The 27,164-nt window shown below is 35.5% G+C and overlaps 1 protein-coding gene and 1 pseudogene across 5 annotated transcripts in view; one reads left to right on the top strand and one right to left on the bottom strand.

Annotated features, from left to right (window-relative positions):
* LAMA2 (laminin subunit alpha 2) overlaps positions 1 to 27,164 on the bottom strand; it is a 517,841-nt gene that overhangs the window by 221,893 nt on the left and 268,784 nt on the right. For all 5 annotated transcript variants that reach the window (XM_045842659.1, XM_045842661.1, XM_045842662.1 and 2 more), the window contains exons 13-14: positions 6,038 to 6,154; positions 4,465 to 4,676 (exon numbers count right to left, since the gene is read on the bottom strand). In XM_045842659.1, coding sequence (XP_045698615.1) covers positions 4,465 to 4,676; positions 6,038 to 6,154 — 329 coding nt within the window. The remainder of the gene's footprint in view (positions 1 to 4,464; positions 4,677 to 6,037; positions 6,155 to 27,164) is intronic.
* LOC123821425 lies at positions 17,790 to 18,427 on the top strand (annotated as a pseudogene).

Below are 27,164 nucleotides of genomic sequence, written 5' to 3'. Positions count from 1 at the left end.
GAGAAAACAAAAGTTTGCTCATGCAAAATCTTCTGTAGTTCTGAGTGACTGTTCAGGGCAGCTGATCCTTATGTGCTATCAATATTTCAGGCTGTTTTGATCTTCTGGTCGCTCTCTAAGATTCAGAGGAGCTCATACTGGCAATTCAATCCTTTTTTTTTTTTTTGGTGGGGTGGGGCTGATACATCACTTCGGCTTATATTTCATTAACCCGACTAAATCATATGATTACATCTGCCTTCAAAGCTTAGGGAAATAAAATATTTGAAAAAAGAGATTAAAAATTTGAAGAACATACTCATGTCTCCTATACGGTAAAAGAAAAATATAGTTTTTTTTTGCAAAGTTCTGTATTGAATAGGTGTTAAGGAAAAATTGAATAGGCTCCTTGCTTGCACTACATATCAAGAATGCTACTAAATCTAAGGTTTGGAGAAGTTGAAAGAGAAACATGAACACTTAGGTTAAGTGTTTTTCTCTTACATTCTTGAGAGAAGGATAAAAAATTTTCTATATGTATCTTCATCTCATGAAAGAGAACAATGAGAAGGAGACCAACTAACTTTATGGTATGGGCCTCTCAGAATTCTGGAAAAGAATGACAGCAAAACCAACACAATTTTAGAAATATTAGTACATGCTTTATTCTAGATGTCTCTGAGACTTAATGGAATTTGGAGACAATATTATTCCTTGCAATGATGCAGGGCAGATAAAAATGTGTCAGATTTGTGTGCTGGTTTGCCATTAGCAAAGCACTTTTGCAGCCCTTTTGTTCCATTCCCATGGGAAACTTTCAGGCCAGCAGCAATCCTCCTCCTCCTTTCACAGATGAGGAGACCGAAATCCAAAAAGGGCAAGGCTACTTTTATGACCAAAACGATGCAAGAGCTGAGTGGAGAAGAAAAGCCAAAATGCTGACCTGCACACAGTTTTCTTTTCACTATTCAATGCCACCTACAGTAGTTTACCCTTGTCTGCAGTTTCTCTATCCACGGTTTCAGTTTCTGAGGTTTCCATCACCTGTAGACCCTCCATGGTCTGAAATATCAAATGGAAATTTCCCAAAATAAACAACTCTTAAGTTTAAATTGCATGCTGGTCTTGATAGGGGACACAAGACTGGGAAAATTTTAGCTTAAGGTAAAAAGTTATGAGTCTAGCAAATAATGTGTATGTTAAAGTTTTTGTTTCAGAAACTACAGATAAGGCCCATCCTGGCTCCTGGGAAAAACAGTCGACCTCCTGGGGCACTGATAGAAGATTGCCGCCTGGGGACATTCGAACCTTTGTTCCAGGGAGAGCAGATGACCACCCCTTCCCCCTGGGATCAGCTAACTGCCCAGGACAGGAATGTTGCAGCTTCTGAATCTCAAAGCCCTCACCGTACCTTGTTTGTCCTCCCCCACTCCCTTATAAAAGATCTGTCCAGGAAAGAGAAGGGAAGATGGTTTGTTAAGGTATGAACCCTCCATCTTCTAGGATTGCCAGCCATCTGAATACAGCACCCTAAAAGATTCAATCGCTGTCATTGCTTATTGGATTTGGTAGTGACAGGCAGCCCAAACGCTGGCGGTGTCTTTTCCAGTTACATTCTGACTCGTGTGATGAAGTATCCCCCTCTCTAGCTCTGTCCTACCTGGGATGTGAATCATTCCTTTGCCCGGCACACCCATGCTGTGTACACTACCTACCCAGCAGTCACATAGTAAGATATTTCTTGGTTATCAGATTGACTGTTGAGTATCACAGTGCTTGTGTTCATGTAATCCTCATTTTACTAAATAATGGTCCCAGAGCACAAGAGTAGTGATGCTGGCAACTGAGACACTTCCAATAGAGGCCATCATGTGCTTCCTTTAAGTGAAAAGGTGAAGGTTCTTGACTTAATCTGTGGCAAAGTTTTGAGCCAGAAAGCATTCAGTCTTACGATGACCTCAGCAAAGGATTCCCTGGAACAGGCGACACCAAGCCATTTACTGCAGATAAGGGACGGTTATACAGATGGATGGAATAGGTTTGAATTGAAAAATATAAAAATTACTGTGGAGAGAGAGAGGACTAGTTTTCCATAAATTTTGTCACAGTATATTATTTTATTTGTCCTATGATTAGTAGTTATTTTTGTTAATCTCTTACTATACTTAATTTCTACATTAAACTTTGTCTTTGGTATGTATGTATAGAACATCGTATATAAGGTTTGATACCATCTGTGGTTTCAGGCATCTATCTACTGTGGTCTTGGACCATATTCTCTGTGGACAAGGGGGGACTATTGTAAGCATGTAACCGAAGGAACCTGAGTCCATTTTCTGAGAGAAGTATCACAGAAGTAAATTGTACATAAATCACTCTAAACATGCATTTTTGTGGAGATAAATCAACTTATTTGTGCTTGCACACGAACTGTATACCCAGCTAGAAGCCCACTGTGCAAGACAAGTTGAAATCAATTCACACAATGTTTTACAAATATAAGTCAACCTGTTAGTAGATCAGAGATAAATAAAATATAACAGCTTACTGACTCGGGATTCACGCTGACTTTCAGTTCACCTGAAGTGGGTAGGAGTTTCAAACCTGACGTTGGCTTTTACTTCTGAACCAGAAAGCAGCCACCTGCTTGGATTAGCTCCTGGGTCAGTTCACATACCATGCTCTGGGAACGCGTCACTCATGTGTGAGAAAACTTTGAAAGACTTCACATGAAACCAATGATTTTAAGATGGGTAGACACTGAAATTATCTGACATAAATCAGGGGGAAATGCCTTTGGATGAACTAGTCTGAGAAGCAATGCAGACAAAACTAAATAAGCCTCCTAGCTAGTTTTTGTCAATTTGGTTGTCATTCATTTTGAAAGCCAGAGGACTCATTTCTTTATACTGTTTAAACATCATGACAATTTCTATTTACCAAATGGAGAAAAACATAACTAATTCCTAAGTGCTGCTTCACATCTTCCTGGCATTTTAACCCAGCTTCTAGCAGAATTTCCTATGCAAAGGGGTACATGGTTTGGCAATGGCTCTGTTTATAACCCTGCAGTTCTGTCCTTTGGGAGATGGCAATGATAATTCCATGTAGTTGAAAGACAAACCAGGCATAGGCATCACAAGCAAATGATGGGACTGGGGGAGCATCATCAGCAACAACAAAAAAACCCTCTTGTAGATAAAACGAGATTGGAGACGTTGCTTGGTTAATGGGTAGGCCAAATCGTTGGTTCAGGGTCAAATTTAATCATTTAATTTAATCTGATTTAAAAGATGGTTGACATGATAGCTTGTTACTCATTATTAGAATAGAAAAGGAGAAAGAAACAGCTCATTCAGACACAGGTGAAGTTTACATTTTGTCAGACAATTGTCATTGTTTTAAAGGGAAAAGTCCATAGTAAGTCAGACACAGGCACATTTGGTTCAAGTCAGAAAGTTCTCTCTTTAAAGAAAAAAAATTGGAGAACACATACCACATTTTGCTGGGTATAATATGTACTTTTGCCCAAATTTTTTAGGGAAAAATGAGGGTGTGCATTATTTTTCTACCCAAGTACTACATGGGCAGCACTAATTTCACGTATATATAAGTGCTTTTAATTCTTTTATTTATGCTTATGTGTTATAAGTGCAAATCTAGAAAGCAATAACAATATCTATATGCAAAGTAATACCCTGAAATATAATTGGTTTTGTTTCTAAATATAAATCAATTAATTAATTGAATTAAAAATTTTCCCCTGTAAGTTTGAGCCAAAAGTGTGGGTACCCATTATACATGGCAAAAATACAGTAACTTTGACCATGACCCTGAAAGGCAGGCACCATTTTCTCCACTCTATACTTGAAGAAATCAAGTTCCCACAAGGACCAAATACTTGCCAAAGGTCACACATACAATCAGCAATGGGCTTATTGAATTCTTAGTCTGGTGGGCTCCAAATCTCCTCTTTCTTTTACACTATGCAACCATTACAGTTTTAGAGTGGTTTATAAGGAGACTTGAGGCTATCAAAATGAAGGTGCTTACATTTCTCATTACAAAATTACATGATTAAGTCAGAAACTCATTAATTAATTAATGGAAGAAAATATTTTATACACCACTCTCTAAATATGGGTATTCTGGAATTACATCTCTTTAATTTCCCGCTGTCTGAGTAATCATAAAGGAGACTTTATTTTCCAATATAGCATTTCTCAGTTTAGGGATCATTTTTACCCCATGTTCTGGCAGAACTGCCAATGATTCACCTACACCAATAAAGGACTAAGACGAATTGATTCTAGGTATTTAAAATTTTAAAGCCCTAATAGAAACACTTTTTAGAACCCCAGCCCTCCATTATTATCTACAGATTGAAGACAGTAACTCCCCGAGATCTTCAAAGCCACCCTAACACAGGCACGTTTGCTCCGAGGTAACTCTGTAAACACCGGGAGATGCAGTTCCTGAGTTTACCTGAAGATGGCATCCACCCCAAGGCTGTCTGTGATCTGTATGAGGACTCTCTTTAAATCCGCAAGTACTGTCATGAACTCTTTTCTACTGACTGGAAAGTGTGTGCCGTGTCTGGTAAATAAATCTTCTTTGAGTGACAATACAGTATTATGGTCTTCGTATGGTTTCAGATACACCTCATCTTGGGCTGTACTGATTCTCAAGCCATTTCCCTAAAAAGGAAAAGAAAGTGTCAAAGGGTAAACCTGCAAAAAGAGGGTAAAAAAAGATAAAAAGTGTCTATAGCTGAATTCTCCACTTGGTGAGAATTGGTTTTTAGTTTCAGGTTGGCTTTCCCTGTCATTCAGCATATATGTGATACATAAATGAAAGACAGAGAAGGCAATTGAAATCACAGCCTTAATAAGATACATTACAAAGGATAAGCTTCTTGGTTATGCATGACCTTCCTTCCGCCATCAATTAAAATAATAGTTCCTGGAAACTCATACACAGATATGATTACAAACACTTTGGTTTTATACCAGTGTACAATTGTATATTTCAAATATATTATTTTATGATGAATAGGGTTGTATAGGAAAATAGGGAAGAAAACTTTGAATAGAGTATGAAGTTATTGTTTTGAATGACTTTTCTACATTGGAAAAAACAAGAGAAAACTGTGCATAGGATAATGGTATCATCATAGGAAATATCTTGATTGATCTATGACATTTAGATTATCCTTCTTATTTTAGTTCACCCATATTAGTGACATGTAATTTCTCACCATTTTACATTTAGAGAACCCTTTTATCTTAAAGGCATTCCAAGCTTTACTTCTACTTTCATAGACACATCCACATCCACTTCATCTAATATTGGAAATATTCATTTTGGAGGAAAATTTGTGTCATTGATTCACATACATGAAAGGTCCCATTAAGAACAACAGAGCCTGGGGCTCAATCAACATTGACCCACTTGGGATCATAAACATGTGTGCATGTGTGTGCCTTTGGCTGTGTGTGAGTGATGGAGGGTGGGGTGTGAGAGAGGATGGGAGAGGACCTCTAAGGTAACTGGAAGCTTCCAGCATTTCCGAATTGCCTGTGGCCCTCCAAATCCTGACAGCGGCTTCTCCTATGTCTTTCTTCACTAAATTATGAATTTTGAAGTCAAAATTTAACTACATCTAAATAAACAAGTTTTCTTTTTCACTTACTTCTGACTAACGTAAATGAAGTAAACAAATTCTACTTGGAAGCAAGGAGAGATGGAAAATAACACAGCTATGTAAATCAGCATTTGCCTAAACACTTTCATCATATTTATGTTCTTGGGAACACGAACATTATGTTTTTAATTCAAATTCCAAGTCTAGTCTGAAGGTCTTCTTTATCATTGAAACCCAATGAATATACTCTGTTTTCTAGTGAGACATAAGACTGGCATAGGGACAAATTTCCAAGATATGATATTTTTCTATCACATTTTGTAAGTTAACATCAAATCAACCAAGTAAGGAATAACCTCAAATAACATAATAATGTAAAACAGTTGAGTATAAATGACGCTCTTCATACGCTACCTCTAAGATAACCATAAGCTGGAGTACGTGTTCTGTTTCTTCGTCTTCTTCCTCTTCTTCCTTTTCTTCAAGGTCATACGATACAGTAAATGATAATCGTCCTCCAACTGCGGTGAGCTACCAGCGAGGAGATATGTAATCATTACAAGACAGGAGATGGGCTATTATATCACATTTTACTTATTATTTTTAAATCATTTTATTGTTCTAGAGGGCAGAATTTGGAAAACGCAGAAATCCCAAGAGTGCAGGGTAAGAATGACAGACATTTCTTTAAGAGTAACCTTTATATATAAACCTTAGCAATCAACAGCAAGCCTGACACAAATATCAATTCAGGTATTATTTTTCCCAGTATTGCAGACTTGCAGAAATAGGTTAAGTTTCATGAAACCAAACATAGCCCTTTCTGTCATTTTCCTGGTCTATAGCTTGAGCTTTACAATTTCCAGACAGAAAAGGATCTTTGTCAAAATTGGGAGATATCTAGCCACCCCTGAGGGTCACTCACTTTTTGTGGGTCTAAATGCTTTCACCAAAGACATCATTCCATTTGACAGGCATTTTGCATAGACAATAAGCTAAGCTGAGAAATTCTTTTGGTCAAAGAAATAAAAGAATAGCATCAAATTTTACATTATGATAAATGCAATCAAAACTCCCAAAGAAAATACATTTTACTGTGTGCAATCAATTATGCTTAGCTTGAATGAATGCTATTACCCCTTTTCATTAAACAACTGTCTTCCAACATACATGCTAAGCCTCATACAAAGTATACTTGAGGTTTACATTGCCTGACATTGACAGTCACCTTGTAGAAAAGAAAAAAAAATAGGAAAGCAAGATCATTTATAGGACAGGAATCAACACCGGAGTTTGAGTGACAGATTCAATGCAAATCCTATTTTCCTTTTGAAAAAAATTCCACTCCAGCATTGTAAATAAAGATATTCATAAAATAAAGCTGATGATTTATATTCTGCTGTTCCCTCCATGCTGACAAGCAGAGACACAGCCTTGCAGCCATGGGCTCTACGTGGCCTCACAGGGCGCAGTCTGACCACAAAGCACTTCACTTGGAGGCACTGGATGGAGGAGGAGGAACCCGATTCCTCCCAAAGTTGTTCCACAGCGAATCCCCCAGAGCTCACTCTGACTGATTAAACGGGGTTTTTAAATTGATGCTCTGAAATGTCTTCCAAGGGCTCATTATGTGGATGGAGCTCTGTAAGAAACTAAAATTCAGAAAACATTTATTCCCCTGACTCCCCTAAGAAAGAGCCTTACTCTAATGTCTTCTCATGTATAAAATAATAAATATCTGCCTGGACTATAGCACTTGGTATTATTGTGAGTAATGAGGGTAAACTCTATGTAAAAGGTTTTTGGTTCTAATATGATAAGCATCCAAAGTATCACATAGCATGCTTGTTAAAGTTAGCCAGATATTTTCTCAATGAGAGGTGTCTAAAAATGCAGCATAAAAAAAACATACTTCATACATTTCAAAGAGGACTGAATTATTTAGAATTTTCTAATTTAATAAAAATATTTAGCAGAAGGTAGGGATTGAGTTTGGGAAGGATATTGGACATAAATCTATAATGCTGCAAAACATTTGAATTTCCAAATACATTTCAATTAATTAAAATTTGGATCACAATTTTTATTTTTCTGGAATATGGCCTCCACTACCTCCCAAAAAGGAAGAAAAATCAACTTCAATTCTTATATTTAAGAAATTACCATACATATCCAAAATAAAAAAAAACTTAGAATTAAAGGTAACTGGAGGTAATTTCCATTTTGCCAATAAAAGAGCCACACTGTAATTTCAGTCTCCAAGCTTTTAAACTTTAGATGAAATAGAAAAGTGTTTGATTTGTTATAATATTAACTTCATTAATGTTATTTCCATATGCACTTATAATACTTATAAAAGTCATATAGTATATAAAATAGTATAATATGGGAGAGGAATGAGGTTGAAATTTAAGAAAAGGAACAAATAACTATGTCGGAAAAGAAAGGGGCCTTATGCGGATTGACGATAATATAAAACATAAACTAAGGAGTAAGATGAATTCAACCTATTATCCTGAGAATTTATACTACTAATAGTAACAAAAATGAAAAATTATTTTTTCATTCATATTTCATAAAGTCCTTTTCTACCAATTCTTTCATGTGATGCCCGTGTTTTGGCGTTATTAGAACAGTTGTTGTACCGTCTACCAATGTTCATAAGTGAATTCATTTTACTTCCACCCAAGGCATGTGAAAAATAGTTTTTGAAAGATGTATACTATCCTCAGATTTTTCTCAAGCCACAAGTACACATTTCTATATTATTAGAATCACTATCTTTTTTATTCATCCTAGAGGTATATATTTATGATCACCTCTATATAGCTACTTAGTCAAAGACTTAAGTAATATTTTAATATGATTGTTTAAGATATTACCTTGCAACTCAGAAGCTGTATCCCTAAGAATAATTACTTACTCTCTTTTAAATTCCTTTGTCTCTATATTCTTTTTAATTCCAAAAATCTTTTAAACCAAGTATTTCCTGGTGTTGTTTCCAGCTAACATCTTCCCCAAAGAGGACATAACCGTTGCATGAAAGTCTTTGTAACAAGTCAGTTATAACACAGCACTTCTTTTCTGAGGGATGGTGTTTTGGGAAGAAAAACTTTGAGAATATTCAGAGTATAAATTTTCCTTTTGTATAGGTGTGGATGAAGAATCCTCTGCCTCTTCTTCATCCAGCTCCTGCTCCATCTCTGAAATGCCACCTTCCCTGGACTCCTCCACATCCTTGCTTCCCCACTCTCCTATAATCCCTTCAAATATCCCAATCTTCAGTCACTCCATCAAATCAAATGTGCACAGTGCTGCCAATCATCAATAGACTTTACTGTCTCCTCTAGGTATTATCTAAGGTTATGTATGTTTTACTGTCAAGCTCTGTGATGGGGGTATTAACACTCATTGTCTTCATTCCTACCCATTCTCTCTTTCTTATTTTATCTACCGCACACCTAGTGCTCCATTAAAGTGCTCATTGAAAGGTCATTTATCAACTTTATCCAGCAACCACTCATGGACCTTTTGTTCAGCTTTATTCTTTATATTTATGTGACATGTAATAGTTCTTAAGATTCTTGACTTCTTTGTCTTCTATTGCACTAAACTATTCTGAGACTTCTTCAGCCTGGTCATACCTCTATCTCATTTATAAATACATTTTTTTATTGTTTATTCATTGTACAGATGTCTCCAAGACTCTTACTTCATTTTACTTATTCTTTTTCATTGACTTTTCCATTCCTCTCATTGACTGAAATATGTGTATACACGTTTATAGCCGGTTCCTCAATCCCTATCTTCCATCCTGTGCTGTGTTCCTATATTGCTTATTCTTCCATAGCAAGTACCAGAGACTGGGTGGCTTCAACTCCAGAAATTTGAAATCAATGTATCAGCAGGGTAGGTTTCTTCTGAGGCCTCTCACATTAGCATATAGATGGCCATCTTTGCCTTGTGTCTTCATGTGGACTTCCTCTGTATTTGTGCCTTAATTTCCTCTTCTTAAAAAGACACCAGTAATATTGAATTACAGACCATCCTAACTACCTCATCTTAACTGAATTACCACTTTAAAGAGCCTTTCTCCACATACAGTCACATTCTCAGGTTCTAGGGGTTAGGAATTTAACATAGAAATTTATGGATAGGTGCAATTCAGCCTTTAACAGTCGTATATTGAGTGATTGTTCAATAATGTCTCAAACACTCAAGGTACCCACAGTTAATCTCATTATCTGGATCTTCCTAGGAAACAAACTTGATTATTTTCCCAACTCCCATGATTTGCTCAAACCAATTGCTTTATTTCTCTATTTTATAGATGGGAAACTCTAGGTGCAATACAATATTATTTTCACTTTGTTATTTATATCAGATTACTGCCTCAATCCTACTCTCTTGAAATTCTTCTTGGCTAACTTTCTATTCCCTTTACCACATCACACTCACTAGGCCCCCATCAAGCATTTGAACTCAATTCTCTGACTTCAGTCTCCTTGTTGGGGAAAGTTTTATCTATTACTTCTGTTCCTGTACTTCCCTAATGAAGACCCTCCAGTAGTCTGGTATCTATACCATCATTCAACTTTCTGTGCACTTAAACACTCTCTAGGATCTGTCTAGCCCTTGTTCAGAAACTCTGTGCAGAGGTGCCCCGGGGCACTACAGTGAACTCACAAAGGCACTGTGGGATCCATAAATGTTTGAAGAAAATATACCAAACAACCAGCTCAAGCTACCTCTCAATTTTAACCTTAGATAGTGCTATATTCCTTTAAGAATGTTGTTAGCATTTGGAGCTGTTTTAGTTTACTTTAATTTCCAGCAATGCTGTACCTTTGTTAAAAAAAGTTTTCAGTGGATGCTGTGATAAAAAGCCAGCTGGCAAACAGACCCCTTAGTAAGCAATTGAGGTTATTTATGAAGAAAAGAAATTATTATACTGTCTGAATTTATGTGCATTATCTTTTCTTAAGGATTTTATTTGCTTTAAAGAGAGGGGAAGATTTTATTAGTTTTAGAGAGAGGGGAAGGGAGAGAGAAAGGTAGGGAGAAAAACACTATTAAGTTGCCTCTTGTATGTGCCTCAACCAGGGATCAAAATCACAACCCAGGCATGTGCCCTGATTGGGAATCAAAGTGGTGACCATTTGCTTCTCAGGATGATAACCAACCAACTGAGCCCCACTAGTCAGGGCTGCATTACCTTTTAAATGATAAATAAGTTACTAAACAGAATCATTTATCATGTTGTTTGACCCTAAGTACTGTGGCATGTTTCAGTTGCTTTAGAAGGCACTGTAAAAAAATATGGAGACACAAAGCATGCCATGAATTGAGAAAGTATGGAAACTTCCAATCTAGCCTCTTCATATATCTGTCTATTCTGCTAGCTAGGTTTGCTTAAACTAATATCCCTGCTGAAATTCTCATTCCTATAGCACTCTGACTATTCAAATGATTTTCTTTTCTTTTTCTTTTTTCTTTTTTTTTTGCCTGGCTGATATCCCACTGGTCAGAAAACTGAGGGAAAAAAGGGTTTTTCAATAATATTCCCAAAGTCTACTGAGGAGCCAGTGGCAACCACAACAAATAAGAGAGCTAACAGATTCTAGAACAGGTAGAGGTCTGTATAAACCAGCTTATCCATGAACACTGAAGAAGTCTAACAATATATATCACATGACATCAGAAAGTTACGGGTAGTGTGCACAACTAATTTTCCACAATTTTAGACTTTGTAGATTCAATTTATTAATATTATCTTTGGGAGTTTCAAATTAGTCCATTTTGTGGACAACATTGATTACTGTAATTTTACAGAGCACTGCATGTACAGCCACCAGAACATTTCATTTTCCTCTGCTATTTAGAAACTGAACTGTCATCATTCTACGGGCTGAAGAAATATGGTCTTCCCCAAGTCGAAGTACGTGCCATTCCAGTTCACTCTGAGGCAATCCTTACATTTACTGGATAGATGAGACTATCTTTACCAGAGATGAGAGTTGTATTCCTTTTCAATTCAAAGAGAAAGTGAATTTAATGAGAAGAGTTCATTCTAGAAGGGTCCCCAAGGACCTAGCCTTTTACCCTTCTCCTTATATTAAATGAAATTCTTTACAGTGAGATTCAGATATTAAACTGAGAAGACACTGCAGGGAAAGTAGCAGCACCCATTCATTCCTGGAGATGGTTCAGTGCTAAGCCATTCACTCTCCTGATCCTCAAATTTACTCCATTAAGAAGAAGAGCAACACAAGTAGTTGTTTCTATGCGTACCTGTTTAGTTATACCTGCAGGGCAAAGAAACAGCTTGTTTGCAAGTAACATTGCAGTTACTCTGCAATATACAACCTAATGTCACACATAATAATGTAGCGTGCATGCAGCACATTGCATTAAAGACTTAATGAGGCAGAGAAGTTTTCCCTCATGAGTGGAAAAAGGCTAAAAGTAATTCATAAAATTCAAGTATTTAGAAAAGTATTTAGAAATGAGCTACTTGTGCTGTAGTCTCTGTTTTTCTCAAAATCTCAAGAAACATGAATTGGGGGGGAGGGTTGGGTGATCTACAGAGGACAATATACCTGGGAAAAATTATTTTCATGAAAATAAGCCTGGAGTATTTGGTTCTCTGATGTCAGGATATCATTACTCTTACTCCACTAAATGGGGTGTAAAACCTAATATTTGCTTTTGCTTACTGGAGTAAATATTTCAGGGGGAATATACTAAAATCAAATGAGGGAAAGGCTTCGTAATATTGAACAAAATAAATGAAACATATCTGTCAATTTCAATTCAGCAGCACAAACAGAGCAAGTGATTCACTGTCTAGATTCCAAAGCCCCAGAGGCTTAAACTCTGAAAAGGTGTCCCTCCCACATAAGTGTTTATTAATGCATCTATTCATGGAGCTGTCTTTTACCATAGAAACAGTATTCCATTTCAGGTGTTGTTATGCTTTTCTGTACATTTAAAACACTGAGATAAGAACATGTGTCTCTTCTTGCAAAGTTTGGTAATTATCTGAATAGAACCATTGCAAGAAGATGTTGAATTAGAGAACAGGTAGAATTATACATGAGAAGTCTTAAAGTCTTATCATTTTTCATGCATAGAAAATGAACTGGACGTTGTAGGTGTCAAACGGAGACTATGCATTCTAGAAAGGTTGGTTTGGAAGGCAAGAGGCCCCGTTATATAGTATAGGAATACAAAGAAAAGAATCTTAAAGAACTCCACTGCTTGCCACTTTCACTCCTCCCTTTCTTCTTTTCTTCCTCTCTGCTTGCTTTTCCTTCCTTCCTTCTTTTTACTTATCTTTTCTTTCTTCTCCTCCATCCCTTCTGCCTCACCTTTCTTTTTGTTTTTGGCATTCAAAGTAGTTTCAACAGTATTTATTTTGCAATAACAACAATGTCCATTTACACATGTGATAATGAAAACTAATTTGAGGAAAGGCCTGACTTCAGGACTTTTTTCCTTTTAAACTAGGCCACTTCTAACCTGGTGAGATTGCATTGCATTCCTTTGTATGCTGCATCACGTGAATTTCATGAGTATCCAAAGTAATGATGAGAATTATCAACGTGACAGGTCCAAGGACAGAGGTCTGTGGCAGCCCACCAGAGACAGCCCCCTCAGTGCAACACTCACTGACCATCCAGTGTGCTTGCGCCCCAGACCTCCCACTGCTTACGAATTTTCTCAATCTCATTTATTCTCCCCAGCTTTCACCATGACTTTTCAAATCCTTACAACCTTCCTTCTAGACAATATTTATAAATGATGTTTCTTACTGAAAATGTCAAGAGATATCCATTACAGTGTTCTGAATGGCAGAGTGAAAACTAAGATAGTTGTGAGAGACATATCTAGGGGAATTGAGACACCAACATAAGTTTCCTATATAATTTTTTTAAAATTCATAGTTTATTCACTCAAATGATACCAACCTAAAGCTTCAGTATAAGTTTTCCGTCTCCTGTGTAACAAGGTAGGGTCCAATTATACTTTCCCTATGCTCACATGATCCTTTTGCTTTTGTGATCTGAAGCAAATGGAGTTATAAGGGTTTATCAGGTAAGACAGTTTTCGGTTGTTTGAAAACCAGATAATGAGGGCTTCTCATAAATAAGTGGTCCAGAGGTGGACAGATGGAATTTTAAAATACAACAAATTATTTTCTCCTGTTTCATGTACTTTCTACAAATAATTAGATCCATTTGTGGACACATACATAAACACCCCATGAATAGATTTGCTAAACGAAAGATGATAAAAAGCTTGGAAGTACAACATACCATACAATCAATTAGTGTTTGGTGTTGATATAAGTCTTCTGACTTAGAGAACTATGTGCTACACTGTGGCATGTGCTGATCAAGTATTGAGTTGAAATAGTTACAATCTGAACAGATGTCAGTAAATGGTAGCAGCCAAAATTCTCCAAACTGCTATCTGTTATGAAGCCCAGACTCAAAAACAGGGTCTTTGCAACAGCTGTTTCTCTTCTGTTTACTTACTTATGTTTAGATGGAATGTTCCATTAGTACTTTTGCTGTGGGTCACATTGATTTATGTGTAAGTATTCAGCACAAAAATACATGTAATAATTAAACATTGGTCTAATCAAATAATGAATTGTGAATTTATACATACACATGTTTCTTATTGACCCAGTCTTAATTTTTTTAGGTCCTCTGACAAGAAAACAGAAAACTACATGTACGTGATGTGTCATATTGATGCTGATCAAAATAACAGGACATGTTTTAATCTAAGGTCCATTACGCTAAAGGGAAACACGCTATTTTCACACAAACTAAAAATGAATAAAAACAAAATATATGGTACTTGTGTGAAATTTATGAGAACACTGTGAAAAAGGATACCATCATTGTTATTTTCTGTTTGAAAAAGAATTTTAGTTAGCCTTTCTCTCTCTGCCTAACTTTTCTGTCTTTGAAAGATATTTATTACTTGGGGTAGAATGCAGCTAGTGCGTAGCCTTTTCTACTTTTCCTGCAAAAGTAGGGGAAAGAGTGTTAAAAAACAGAGCTCTCATCTTGCCCATAGGCAATCTTCAAGGATAAAACACTTAAGGACTGAATGTGGCCAGAAGACCTGTATGTTTAAATAAGGTTGCATTATTTAGATAAAGGTTATTTTGAAATAGCAGTCAACTATTGTGGGAACAAAAGCAGCAGCCAGAACACCAGTCTTGCAATACTATTCTGATTGGATGCTAAATTGACTTACCACTGTTCCCTTTTCTCTCTTCCCTCATTTGTGAACTCTGCAGGTGAGTTGTGACTACAGCAGTAGAAGCTGGTTGTGAATTTCAGAGGAAAAAGTTCCCAGACATGCAATGTAAACTAAGTTGCACCCCAGAAGAGCATCAACAGGCCAATAAATTCTTCCATAATGAGCAGATCGAGTTATGTTAGTTTTCTGACATGTCTATTAATATAAGAAATATAATCCACATGAAAGATCAAGCTCGTACCTGGAGATTTTCTAGACCTGAATTTGGATTGTGTTTCTGCCTTTAAATGCTCTATGGCCCTTAGGAAAGTTATTTATGTTTTCAGAGCCTGAGTCAATGTTCACTAAAATGAACTAAATTACACCTATCTCAGAAGTTTGTTCTGAGGATGAAATGAGACAATACACATAAAATTCCTCACCTAGTACCTAGCACATAGTCTATATTCAACAAATTTTGTAAGTTATACTGTTTCAGTAAAGATCACTTACAAACTTAAAGCACCATACACACTTTACACAAAACTAATCATAATAAGATTTATTTCAAAATTCTAAATGAAGTTTAAAGTCTTAGAGCTGTTGGAAGAGATCCCAGTGATGGCAGAATTCAGATCTTATTCATGTTTGAATGTTTCCCTACAGTACTTTACACAGGCAACTTACAAATAATACATGCTACGTAAATACCTGCTGAATTTTAATCAAATTCAACACTATATAGTACTTCAATGAATTATAGATGGAGAAGACATAAAAAACTAGGACAAATTTGCACCACCTCTGTAAGAGGCTTTGTGGTTGTTATTGAATTAGGTCTTTATTGGTTTCTCTATTCTTTTCTTTATCAGTTCTAAAAAGAGAACAAAGGAAATATATCTAGGTGAGCTTTTTGGTGATTTGAGTTTATTATAGGAACTTACTTTACTACTGACTGACAAATAATAAATGTTTTTCTAATAAGAAACTTTAAGAATTTTGGAATTTTGAGCTGCAGGTAAAAGGAAAAAAATATTTAAGTCATTTAGACATTTATACACGTAAAGGAACTACTGTATTTTGCCGTGTATAATGTGCACTTTTTTGCTCAAGTTTTTGAAGGGAAAATAAGGGTGTACATTATTCATGCATAGTACTAATTTCATATCTATATAAATGTTTTTAATTCTTTTATGTATGCTTATATGTTAAAAGCATAACACTAGAAAGCAATAACAATATCCATATGCAAAATAATACCCTGGAATATGATAATTGGTTTTATTTCTAAATATAAATAAAAAATTGAATTAAAAATTAAAATGAATGATTTTTTTTCCTGACAGTTTGGGCAAAAAATGTGGGTACATATTATATACAAGAAAATTTGGGTATATGTTATTACTTTTTGCCACCTTCTATATGTTGGAATAATAGTGTAAATTCCAGCACCCACTAATACATATTTTTAAGCCATAAATACATTTTCAGTGTGTTCTGATATAGTGGCAAACAACACACTCTCTGCATTAAGAAGACACCTAGCATACTTATAAAAGGAAGCAATGATCCCACTACACTCAGAACTTGACACAACCACTTAAGAGGGGAGTTGACACATTAGAGTTCATACAAAGAGGTATGACCAGAATGTTGATGGCTGTAAAAGCTGAATGGGAGGTTTGGAAAGATCATGGAAATATTTAACTCTAAAAGGAGAAGACTTAGGGAAAACATGATTGTTTTCTTCAAATATTTGAAGGCCTATCATATATAATAGGAAGAAAATTTGCTATTTGTAGCACAAAAATAGAACTTATATGGAGTGGAAGGGAGGAAATGAATGCCTTTTGATCCTATATAAGAATTAACTTCTGATATCTGGAACTATTGATAATGGAATGTGCTAACTCCGAGGGTCTCTAATTCACTGAATACATGTGAATCGAAGTCCATCTGTCTGAGATGATGGGGAAGGGATGCCAACAACTGCCGAGAGGGTGGACAAGGTCTGATATCACTGGACAACTCCAATGCCAAATGCCAAGTTTTGGAGTGAATTTATTAGTACCTGGTTAATTAAATATAAGGGTAACTCTTTGCAATGTCTATTGTTGAGTACCAGAATAGTAATTTGCTTTCTACACACCTGCTGCCTAATCTGTGATGTTATAGATAAAGCATTTATCGGACAGAACAACACACTCATTAAGAGAAAACTACTTCTACAGACAAATTTAGAGAAACAGAATGGCACAGTGGGAAAGACTACAGCTTCTACAGCTGTAGAAATCTAAAGATTTCTGGGAAGAAAATAGTCAGCTCTGCCTCTTATTGGCTGTGTGTAAGGGGGGTAAATTACTTACTTTCTCTTCATCTCAAAATTTCATCTGGAAAATGGAGATAATACAGCAATAAATAACCTATTGGGTTCTTGTGAGAATTCAGTGGCATAATCTAGAATAGCGCTTGATGCTTTAGAAATGTAAAATGAAGGTTAGCTGCTACCATTACACTTGTTATTGTTACCATTGTATAAATCAGTCTCCAACAATTTATAACCACACAGAGCAAGATTCTCTCACTACCATGTCATTCATTGCAACAAATCCCTATAATCTGGACTTTTAATGTTTTAAAACAAAAATTACCACTTTTAAAATAGTGACGTATAGATAATATAAAAATATAATTGGTTTCAAAAATTAAGGGGATATAATTACTGAGCCATATATAATGAAGCTGGCATTTGTATGAAACTTCAATAGTACTTTGCCATGTCATTTTTTAATCTACATAAACTGTATAATGTAGGTTTACTATTATTATTTATTATATTGTATAGATGAAGAAATGGAGGTTTTTTCTCTCTTCTGAGCTGTGATTTCATCTGCCTTTTGTGAAGATGCAGTTCAAACCCATGGAGATTAACCCCAAAATTTCAAACTAAGTGCTGGCCTGTCTGGGGTTTGCCCACCAGAGGCTTTGTGGACAGGCTGGTGCTGCAAGAGGAGACTCTGGGCTCCATGAGGTGCCTGCCTGCACATTGCTGCTGTTTCCATCCTTTGAGAAAAAATAGATGAAGAACTGAAGGGGTAACAAGTCAGTCCTACAGTGTACTTCACGAAGCAGACCATTGGGAACTCCTGTGGTATCATTGGACTTACACATGCAGTGGTCAATAATCAAGACAAAATGGAATTTGAGGATGAGTCAGTCCTGACACAGTTCCTTTGTGAAGTGGAAAAGTTGTCTCCTAAAGACAGAGCAAAATGCTTTCAAAAGAATGAACCCCTTCTGGCAGCCCATGATGCTGTGGCACAGGAAGGTCACTCTCAGGTAGATGACAAAGTGAACTTTCATTTTATTCTACTTAAGAATGTGGATGACCACCTCTGTGAACATGTAGGAAAAATGCCTTTCCCAGTGAACCATGGCACCAGTGCACAGGACTGGCTGCTGCAGGAGTGTGAACAAATGAGAGTCTGCTTTTCCGCTGGGACTCTCTGCAAGGCCACCCAACACCCTGTCTCAAGGTACTAAATTTTTCCACCTCTCTTCTTAAAATGCTTCCATTCTTGTCAGAAACGGCTGTTCTCTCTTGGTTTTGTAGTTGTACTTACCCTCAACCACACCCAAACACCAGCCAAGCTGAGCTGTGATTAAGCAATTTGGTATAAGCTTCAGATGGCAAGTATTTACCCCATTGTATGGCTCATACCTCAATATCTAGTGCTTTCACTAGCTACTTTGGTTTGTATCTGTGAGCTAAGGCCTTGGATGTGGTTTAAATTGATTGTATTAATAAGGAATAAAACTTTTCTGCTGATAAGAAAAAAAAGGGACTGAGGCTCTAAGAGGATGAATTCTTCAGAGTCACACTGTTCCTTTAGTGATATTGAGACATGTTTTTGACTTTTATATTTATGTTTTTAAATACTCCCCATGGATTCTCTTTCTCTCTCCCCTGCCTCTGACACCACACCCCCAAGCACTATCAGCAGCTATCAAAGATGTTAAACATTGACTCAAATGCTACACAGTGAGGTTAAAACCTGGTTTTACTATCCACCAACTTTTAAAAAAAAATTAAATTATTTTAGCCCTGGCTGGCATAGCTCAGTGGATTGAGCGCGGGCTGTGAACCAAAGTGTTGCAGGTTCGGTTCCCAGTCAGTCAGGGCACATGCCTAGATTGCAGGCCACAGCCCCCAGCAACCACACATTGATGTTTCTCTTTCTCTCTCTTTCTCCCTTCATTCCCTCTCTAAAAATGGATGGATAAAATCTTTAAAAAATTTTTAAATTATTTTATTGTTGTTCAACCTACCAACTTTTTAACCTTGAGCAAATCATGTAATCTTTTGATGCTTTTCATTTTCTCATCTTTAAAATAAATGTAACAACAACCATAAATCTCATAAGGCTGTATGAGTATGGTTTTGAGGATTAAATATTAATATACATATATAGTCACACTGAAGAGTGTTTGGCTTCTCCATTATAATTATTAATGTGTCTATGAACAATCACTATTGATGGATGTCTATTTTTAATATTTTTCCACTACAAATATTGTTGCAATGAATAATGATGCACTTAGCTATACCCTGTATGTGCAGAATTAACCGGTGAATAAATTTCCAGAGATAGAACTGCTGTGTCAAAATGTATATGCATCTGTAATTTAAATAGATATTGCCAAATTAACCTTTAAGATTTTGTACCTACAACCAGCAGTAAAGGAAAATACTTGTTTCTCTTAAACACTTGCCAATAATGTTATCAAACTTTTGGAGCTGTGCTAATCTAATGGGAAAAATGGCATTTTAGCAAAGTTTTACTTTGTTTGTTTTGTTGTACTAATGATGGTAGTATATTTTCATGTTTAAGAAACAATAGTATTTTCTATACAAGCACTTAGACTCAATTTAACAAACTTATTTGAATTTGCTGAATTCCTTAATTAGGAGAGGCAGCAAGATAATGTTTAAATTCTATAAGCCTGCTAGAGAATGTAAAGAATATGTTTTACCTAGTTCCTCTCATGAATTTCTTATAAAAAACCATCAGTGTAGATATTTTCATTCTCTTTTAGATATAACACAATTTATACTTCAGAACTAATGTAATTTACCCAGAGTCCCGCAGCAAATATATGGTCTAAGATTAGAGAGAGGATTAGTGTTATTCTGAAGCAGATGAGCTTTAAAATCATCATCTTTACTATAAACACTTCAATGATTTTCCTGTTTATTTTATTGTGTTATTTTGAAATACAAAGTAATATTAACTTATTTTGAAAACTAAACATATGTACACTTGTATTATTTAATATCTTTTTTAAAAGATTTTATTTATTTATTTTTAGAAAGAAGGAAGTGGGGAGAAAGATGGAGAGAGAAACATCAATGTATGGTTGCCTCTCATGTGCCCCCACTGGGGATCTGGCCTGTAACCCAGGCATGTGTCCTGACTGGGAATCAAATCAGCGACCCCTTGGTTTGCAGACCACACTCAGTCCACTGAGCTACATCAGCCAGGGCTTATTTAATATCTTAAGTTCTCAAATTCTCTAAGATAAATTACAATAGAAATTTGATGCCTACCAGATAATAAAACTTCAATTAAGTATTTAAGACCTCTTGCTTCACTAGGGAAACTCTCTAAAATGCAGAAATTATTGCATTCCATTAAATACATTACAGAGTATTTTAGATGTGTCTTCATTTCTTTTCTTTTTAATAGGTAAGTCATTAGAAGACAATAACCTCACTAGAATCTACAAATGTCACCAGATACACATTAGCAGTAAGTCAGACTACAGTCTCCCTTGGACAATAAAGAAACACAAAACCAGAAGTAAAAAAATAACTGTGGTCAAAGTTTTGAAATATAGCGGAGCATTTCATAGAAGCTATAGGGTTTTTCTACTAAGTTCTCCAATTTCCCCAAACCAGAGGCACCCTTTTATAGAAAGAGAGTACAAACAGTATTCTTTACTATTTTCTAAGAAAACAGAGTTCCTGCCATACAAAGGCAGACTGATTCTCAGGACACTCCAAAGTTCCTGCTAAGAGTTCAAAGTGGTGCATAAAAGCAGTCCTATCAATCACAACATGAAACACACACGTTCTCACACTCTCACAGGGGAGCAAATATTTATGCAGCTTTGGACACTTATTTTCTTCATGCACTTTCATGTCAGCATGGCAACTGCATACTTTTTGGCAGGGAGCAGCCTTTAGACATCCTGTGAACTTAACACATTGCATTGAATTTTGTAGTATGTACTTTATTCTACATATTATTTCTTTAAAGTTTTAAATTTTCTGTTTTTCTTCTCAATCATAACTGAACATCCTTCCCACACAGACCAGCTGTTTTTCTACTTAAAAGAAGGCAAGTAATTTAACATCATAAGTACCAAATTGCATCTCAAGGTCAGAGTCAAAAGCTTTTATGTCTCATTAATTTTCTGCCTCCTCATCAGCTTTTCTCATTGAGTTACCATTCAGATGTTGGTATGTGGAAAAGCATGGGATTTGTGTTATCAGTTAAAACACAAAGCTATCTCCAGATACTAATGACTAACATAAAATATTTCCAATTAAATATACAGTGCTACATATATTTTATAAATGGCAACAGAAAACCTTTGTAAGATTTCTGTTCTACATAGCAGTGACTTCTCTTTACCATGGAGAAGTCAGCAAGCTGGGTAGGAGGAACGTTTATTCATAAAAGCCAAGGAGAAGATGAATGCAACTTTCCTCACCTGGGTATCTAATAACAGGGGACCTACCTATCGAAGGTGGTCTGTTGGCCATATGTACTAATAAGAGTCAACAGAAGAAGAACAGCAAAATTTTTCCCCAGAAAGTGTCAAAACCATACTTTTGATTAGTTTATTTAATTCACTGTGGTAGAAAAACTACAACTCCAATAAATGTATCATTTAAATTAAAAAATACATATACAACCTATTTGAGTTCATCTATACCTGAATAGCGAGACATAAACATACTGACCTTTATTTCTCTTCTGAATCAAACCATTTAGATCATGCACATAATTCTTGGAAGTGATAGATTTAATTTGAAAATATTAGATATTTCTTAGAAATTCAAATGGATAATGAAAGAAATCTACATGTACCACCATTTGATCTTTAATAATCTTCCCTCACTTTAGAGTCTACATCAGTATTTCTCAAAGTAATCATGTATAAAGAGGTTGATTGAAAATCTTGATTTCATTTATTTCCTCTATCAAAGAACGTAGACTTTTTTTTTACCCCAAAGCACTTACTTTATCATTAAGAAAACATGGGGCCAGAGAAGATACATTCACTGCCCAAGGCTAAACCACAAACACTGGCAGAGACTGTGGGTCCTGGTTTTCAGTCCTGCGTCTCCGTATGTGTTCATAGATCCCATTTGCTTAGGACAACATGTTTCCTGATTTATTTTATTATGTCCTTTATTACATTCTCAATAGTTTTCAACTGTGATGTTATAGTTTAAAATCCCAGTGAGTGTCACTGGGGTCTCTGTCCCTTCTCTAGAATCCTGCTGAGTTTATGACTGCTTTGACCACTGCAATATTGCATGCGACTTCTAAGGTAAGATCATAAAAAAGCATTGGGCTTTTTGCCTTGTATTCTGGATATATATTCTATTGAAACTCTGAGCTTCCATGAAGCTAGTACCCCTACCCTGCAGCCATCTGCTTTGAGGAAACCAAGCTACCTATATTGGTCACACGTGGGCTGTTCGGTTGTCTGTCTCATGTGAGTCCAGTATCTGAGTTATAGCATTTCAGTTACTAGATATGTATATGAGAAGCTTCCAGCCTTTCTTTTTTTTATTTTAATCATTCTTCAAGTACAGTTTTCTCCCATTTACTCCCATTCCAGCCCACCCACCCAACCCTCTCCACTTCCCTCCCATTACCCCCACCCCTAGTTTTCGTCCATGTGTCCTTTAAATTTGTTCCTGTAAACCCTACCCATTCCCCCCTGAGATTCCCTCTTCTCTCCCCTCTTGTCACTGTCAGTCTGTCCCCTATTTCAGTGTCTTTGGTTATATTTTGCTTGTTTCTTTGTTTTGTTGTTTAGGTTCCTGTTAAAGGTGAGATCATATGGTATTTGTCTTTCACTGCCTTGCTTGTTTTGCTTAGCATAATGCTTTCCAGCTCCATTCATGCTGTTGCAAAGGGTAGGAGCTCCTTCTTTCTTTCTGCTGCATAGAATTCCATTGTGTAAATGTACCATAGTTTTTTGATCCATTCATTTACTGATGGGCATCTAGGTTGCTTCCAGCACCTAGCTATTGTAAATTATGCTGCTATGCACATCGGGGTGCAAAGGTTCTTTTGTATTGGTGTTTCAGTGTTCTTAGGATATAGTCCCAGCAGTGGAATTGCAGGGTCAAAAGGCAGAACCATTTTTAGTTTTCTGAGGAAGTTCCATACTGCTTTCCATAGTGGTTGTACCAGTCTGCAGTCCCACCAATTCACCCACAAACATTCCAATCTTCCTAGCTGAAACCCAAGATAGCATGGAGCAAAGACTAGCCATCCCCGGAATGCCCTGTCCAAATTCCTTATTTGAAAAATTTGTTAGAGTAAAATAGTTGTTTTACACTACTAATTTTTAAGTGGTTTGTCACTTATCAATAGATAACTGAAAAACTCTCAGACCTTAATATTGTTTCATTTAGGTTCAAAACACTGGCTAGTTTGATAAATTCAGCAACTGCCCATCAAAAAGCTATCTTAAGTGATCTTTATTTGAACCTATTACTATTCCAAGTTTCACATATTATTTTTATAAGAACAGAATAGAATGGCTTTTTGTGCTATTGCTTTTACTGGACAATTATTTTTAAAAATGTTATTCACTCATTCATTCATTAAATATTTATTGAATATATAATCCAAGTTTTAAAAATGGATAGATTTGGAAGGTACAGAGATGAACAGACTTAAAGATACTGCTCTCCAGAGGGGCTGGAGGAGGGGGAGGGGTTGGTCGCTCAGCACAAAGAGTATGGTAAGTATTGTGACATATTTTTTCTAGATTCTTGAGTTAACTATTTGATTAATTTCTCCTCTTTTTTATCTCTTCCTCTTCTCATTTATAATGAAAGCAGTTAGGACTTCAGATTTACTCCTGAATATTGCTTTTGCCTTACCTCAGAAGTTTTGCTTTATGATACATTGTTTTATAAAGTATATGCAGGGTGGGGAAAAATAGGTTTACAGTTATTCATATGGAAAATAATATAATAAATGATGATACAAGAATAAACTGTATTTCACATACTCATAACTTTAAACCTACTCTTGGCACACCCTATATAGTTATAATTTTAATTTCTTTTTGTCAGAATAAGTGCTATATAAAATGCTCTTAAGGTTTTAAATGTTTTTTTTTTATTATTTTAAATTTATACTTGACCACAGCATGGTCAGAGAATGAAAACTAACCATTTCCTGGTTTTAGAATTTGTGTATGGTGTGTGTGTGCACATGCATGTATTTGTGTTATACGTCATGAGGCTAATGTCTAAAATATTGCCTTGGTGTAGGTCTTGTTTTTGAATATGAAATGAAGAGAGTGGTAAAAGAGAAATACCATATGCTGTCACCTATAAGTGGAAACCGATCAACAAAACAAACAAGCGAGCAAAATAGAACCAGAGACATGGAAATAAAGAACAAACTGACAGTGACCAAAGGCGAAGGAGAGGATGGGGATAACTGGGCAAAGAAGGGGAAGGGGACATCAAGAGATGTGTATAAAGGACCCATGGACAAAGACAAGAGAGTATGGGGAAAAGGACTGAATGTGGGAGGGTGTGGCAGGGAAGAATAATGGGGGGAAAATGGGGACAACTGTAAGTGAGCAACAACAAAAAACATTAAAAAATCAATGTGCCTCTATTGTACATTTTATCAAAATAGCAATCATATTTAAATGCATACAGTTAATAAAATTAAATATTTTAAAATAATAAAATATTATTTTTCATTATTTTAATCTTCAATAAGATTTATTTGGTGAATGTGTACATTCTGTTTCCTTACCTTTCAAAGGCTGTTTCATGTATTAAAGTCTACCATTACTATAATTGTTTATTTGCTTGTAGATATAAGAGTATCAAGGAATATGCAACGAGCACTCCTCAAACACAAGAAGAAATTCGTGATGCATTGTCAAAGTTTTTAATGATAACAAGGAAGTGCTGGGGAGAACTAATGGTATAAATAATTTCATAGCAATAAGACAAAATTAGGAGCATTTCTAATTAGCAGCTAATTTTAAGAAAATATGCTAATAAGAAAAGTCTGCCTCCCAATTTAATCATTAATTTATTTACTGAAAATAATAAGTTAAGAATCAAGTAGCTAAACAACACAAAACAAGCAAGGAATTTTACTCTTTCTAAAAAAGTTGTCAAATAATATACTTAAATACATTAAAAGGTTCAAAAACAAGAATAAAGAGAAAATCCCAGGAAAGTGTTCTTTATGCAAGGTAATTTGCATAATACATTTTTAACAAATTGAAGTCATAATAGATATTTTTAGACTTACATTGTATTTAACTAATGAGAACTAAAGAAACGTTAATGTGTGTCATAATCATCAGGCAAGCACATTAATCATTTTATTAACTTTTTCTATTACCTTATTTTATACACTTGACATTCAAAATTTGATCATTTTCTAGACCAAATAAAATTCTGTTATAATTTTACTTGCCATTATGTAACTCAATAAGCATATTTACACATATAACTTGGTGTTAAGCTTGACCTTATGCAAAGCCAATATAAGTCTAAAGATATGCAAAGAGAATAATGTATTTTTATTTTTAGTGTAATTTACAAAAATATAAATATCTATTTTATATCAAGGAAGATATAAAACAGCTTGGTAGCTTTGTCAAGGAATGGGAAAAGTGGGATAAAGTGAAGCTTGTCCTCTTTTGCAGAGCTGCTGACTGTGCTCAGAAAGGGCACCAAAGGGTCTTTGAATCATCTTGTGAAAGCTCATGGCTCCTCTCCCATGGCTTGATAAAAGCAAAATGAAACAATACAAACTACTGGATACCCTAGTAACATAATAACTGGGAAGAAGCCATTCTTTTTGTCCACAAACTCTGTATGTGTAAATACCTAATGTTTATTTTGTTCTAGTTCAGGTGGTTCTATGCTTCCCAGTCCCTGGAATTTTCTTGCTCATCATTCACGTTAACATGAGCATTCAAGTATAAAACCCGCCCAGATGAGTCAAAAAGTTCTTTTAAAGGTTAGAATTATAAAATTATGTTTTTAACATTTCAGAGTTAAAGATTTTACTTCCAGATCTTTTAAATCATACATTTATGTCCAAAATAAACTACAATAAAAGAAGATTAACTTAATCTATTGCATCTCATTCACTCAAACACACAAGCCACAATTTGCAGTAGAACTACTGATACAAACTCGGTTAAATCAATACCATATTTTTCTTTCCTATATGTAGTTTTATAAAGACAGAGTCAATGATCAACTTTATGCCTCCCAGTACAGGACCAGGGTGACTTAACACTGAATATTTAAAACACATTCCATGTGACTAAATTTTATAAATAGCATAAAAGAACACATGCAATTGACAATGAGCATATTAACTTTGACTTATTTGTATCAAAATGGCTTAATTTTAAAAATACAGTTTGATTTTGCAACTGTTCATGAATTTAACCCAGAAATATTTTGCTGTTTTAATAAAATGCACTTAATTGGAAGTTTATTAATCTTAATGGATTTCTTGTCATCAAATAGCTTCAATGAAACATGTATGGAGAAGAAATGCCATTATTACATTCTCTTCTCAACTCATTGCTCATTTTTATTATATCTTGAACATCCTGCCTCTGTGTTCTAGTGAAAAACTCAAAAAAGTCAGCAAAATCAAGGGCTTCTGCATAACAAATAGTGAGATTGGTAGAATTATTAAGATGAATAACTCACATTTTGGGCTTTGAGGTTGATATATGTGGCATTATACATACCTCATTTAATATGGCTGAATTTTTGGACATTAATTACTTCAGGCTTTTCTAATAATAAATATAGTCTTTTTATGTAATGCGCATCATCCCAGTTCTCACAAACCTGTGGGTAGAAATGAAGTCCCACTGACACTGTTATCCAATAAGGATATTCTTAGGCCCCTCTACATCTGCAAAGCAAATCTGCCCTGGTCCCTTATCAAGACATGTC

The sequence above is a fragment of the Phyllostomus hastatus genome, unplaced genomic scaffold (genome assembly GCF_019186645.2).
Source record: "Phyllostomus hastatus isolate PE091 unplaced genomic scaffold, TTU_PhHast_1.1 phas_contig_40, whole genome shotgun sequence".
Classification (NCBI taxonomy): domain Eukaryota; kingdom Metazoa; phylum Chordata; class Mammalia; order Chiroptera; family Phyllostomidae; genus Phyllostomus; species Phyllostomus hastatus.
This window is presented reverse-complemented; position numbering and strand designations above follow the sequence as displayed.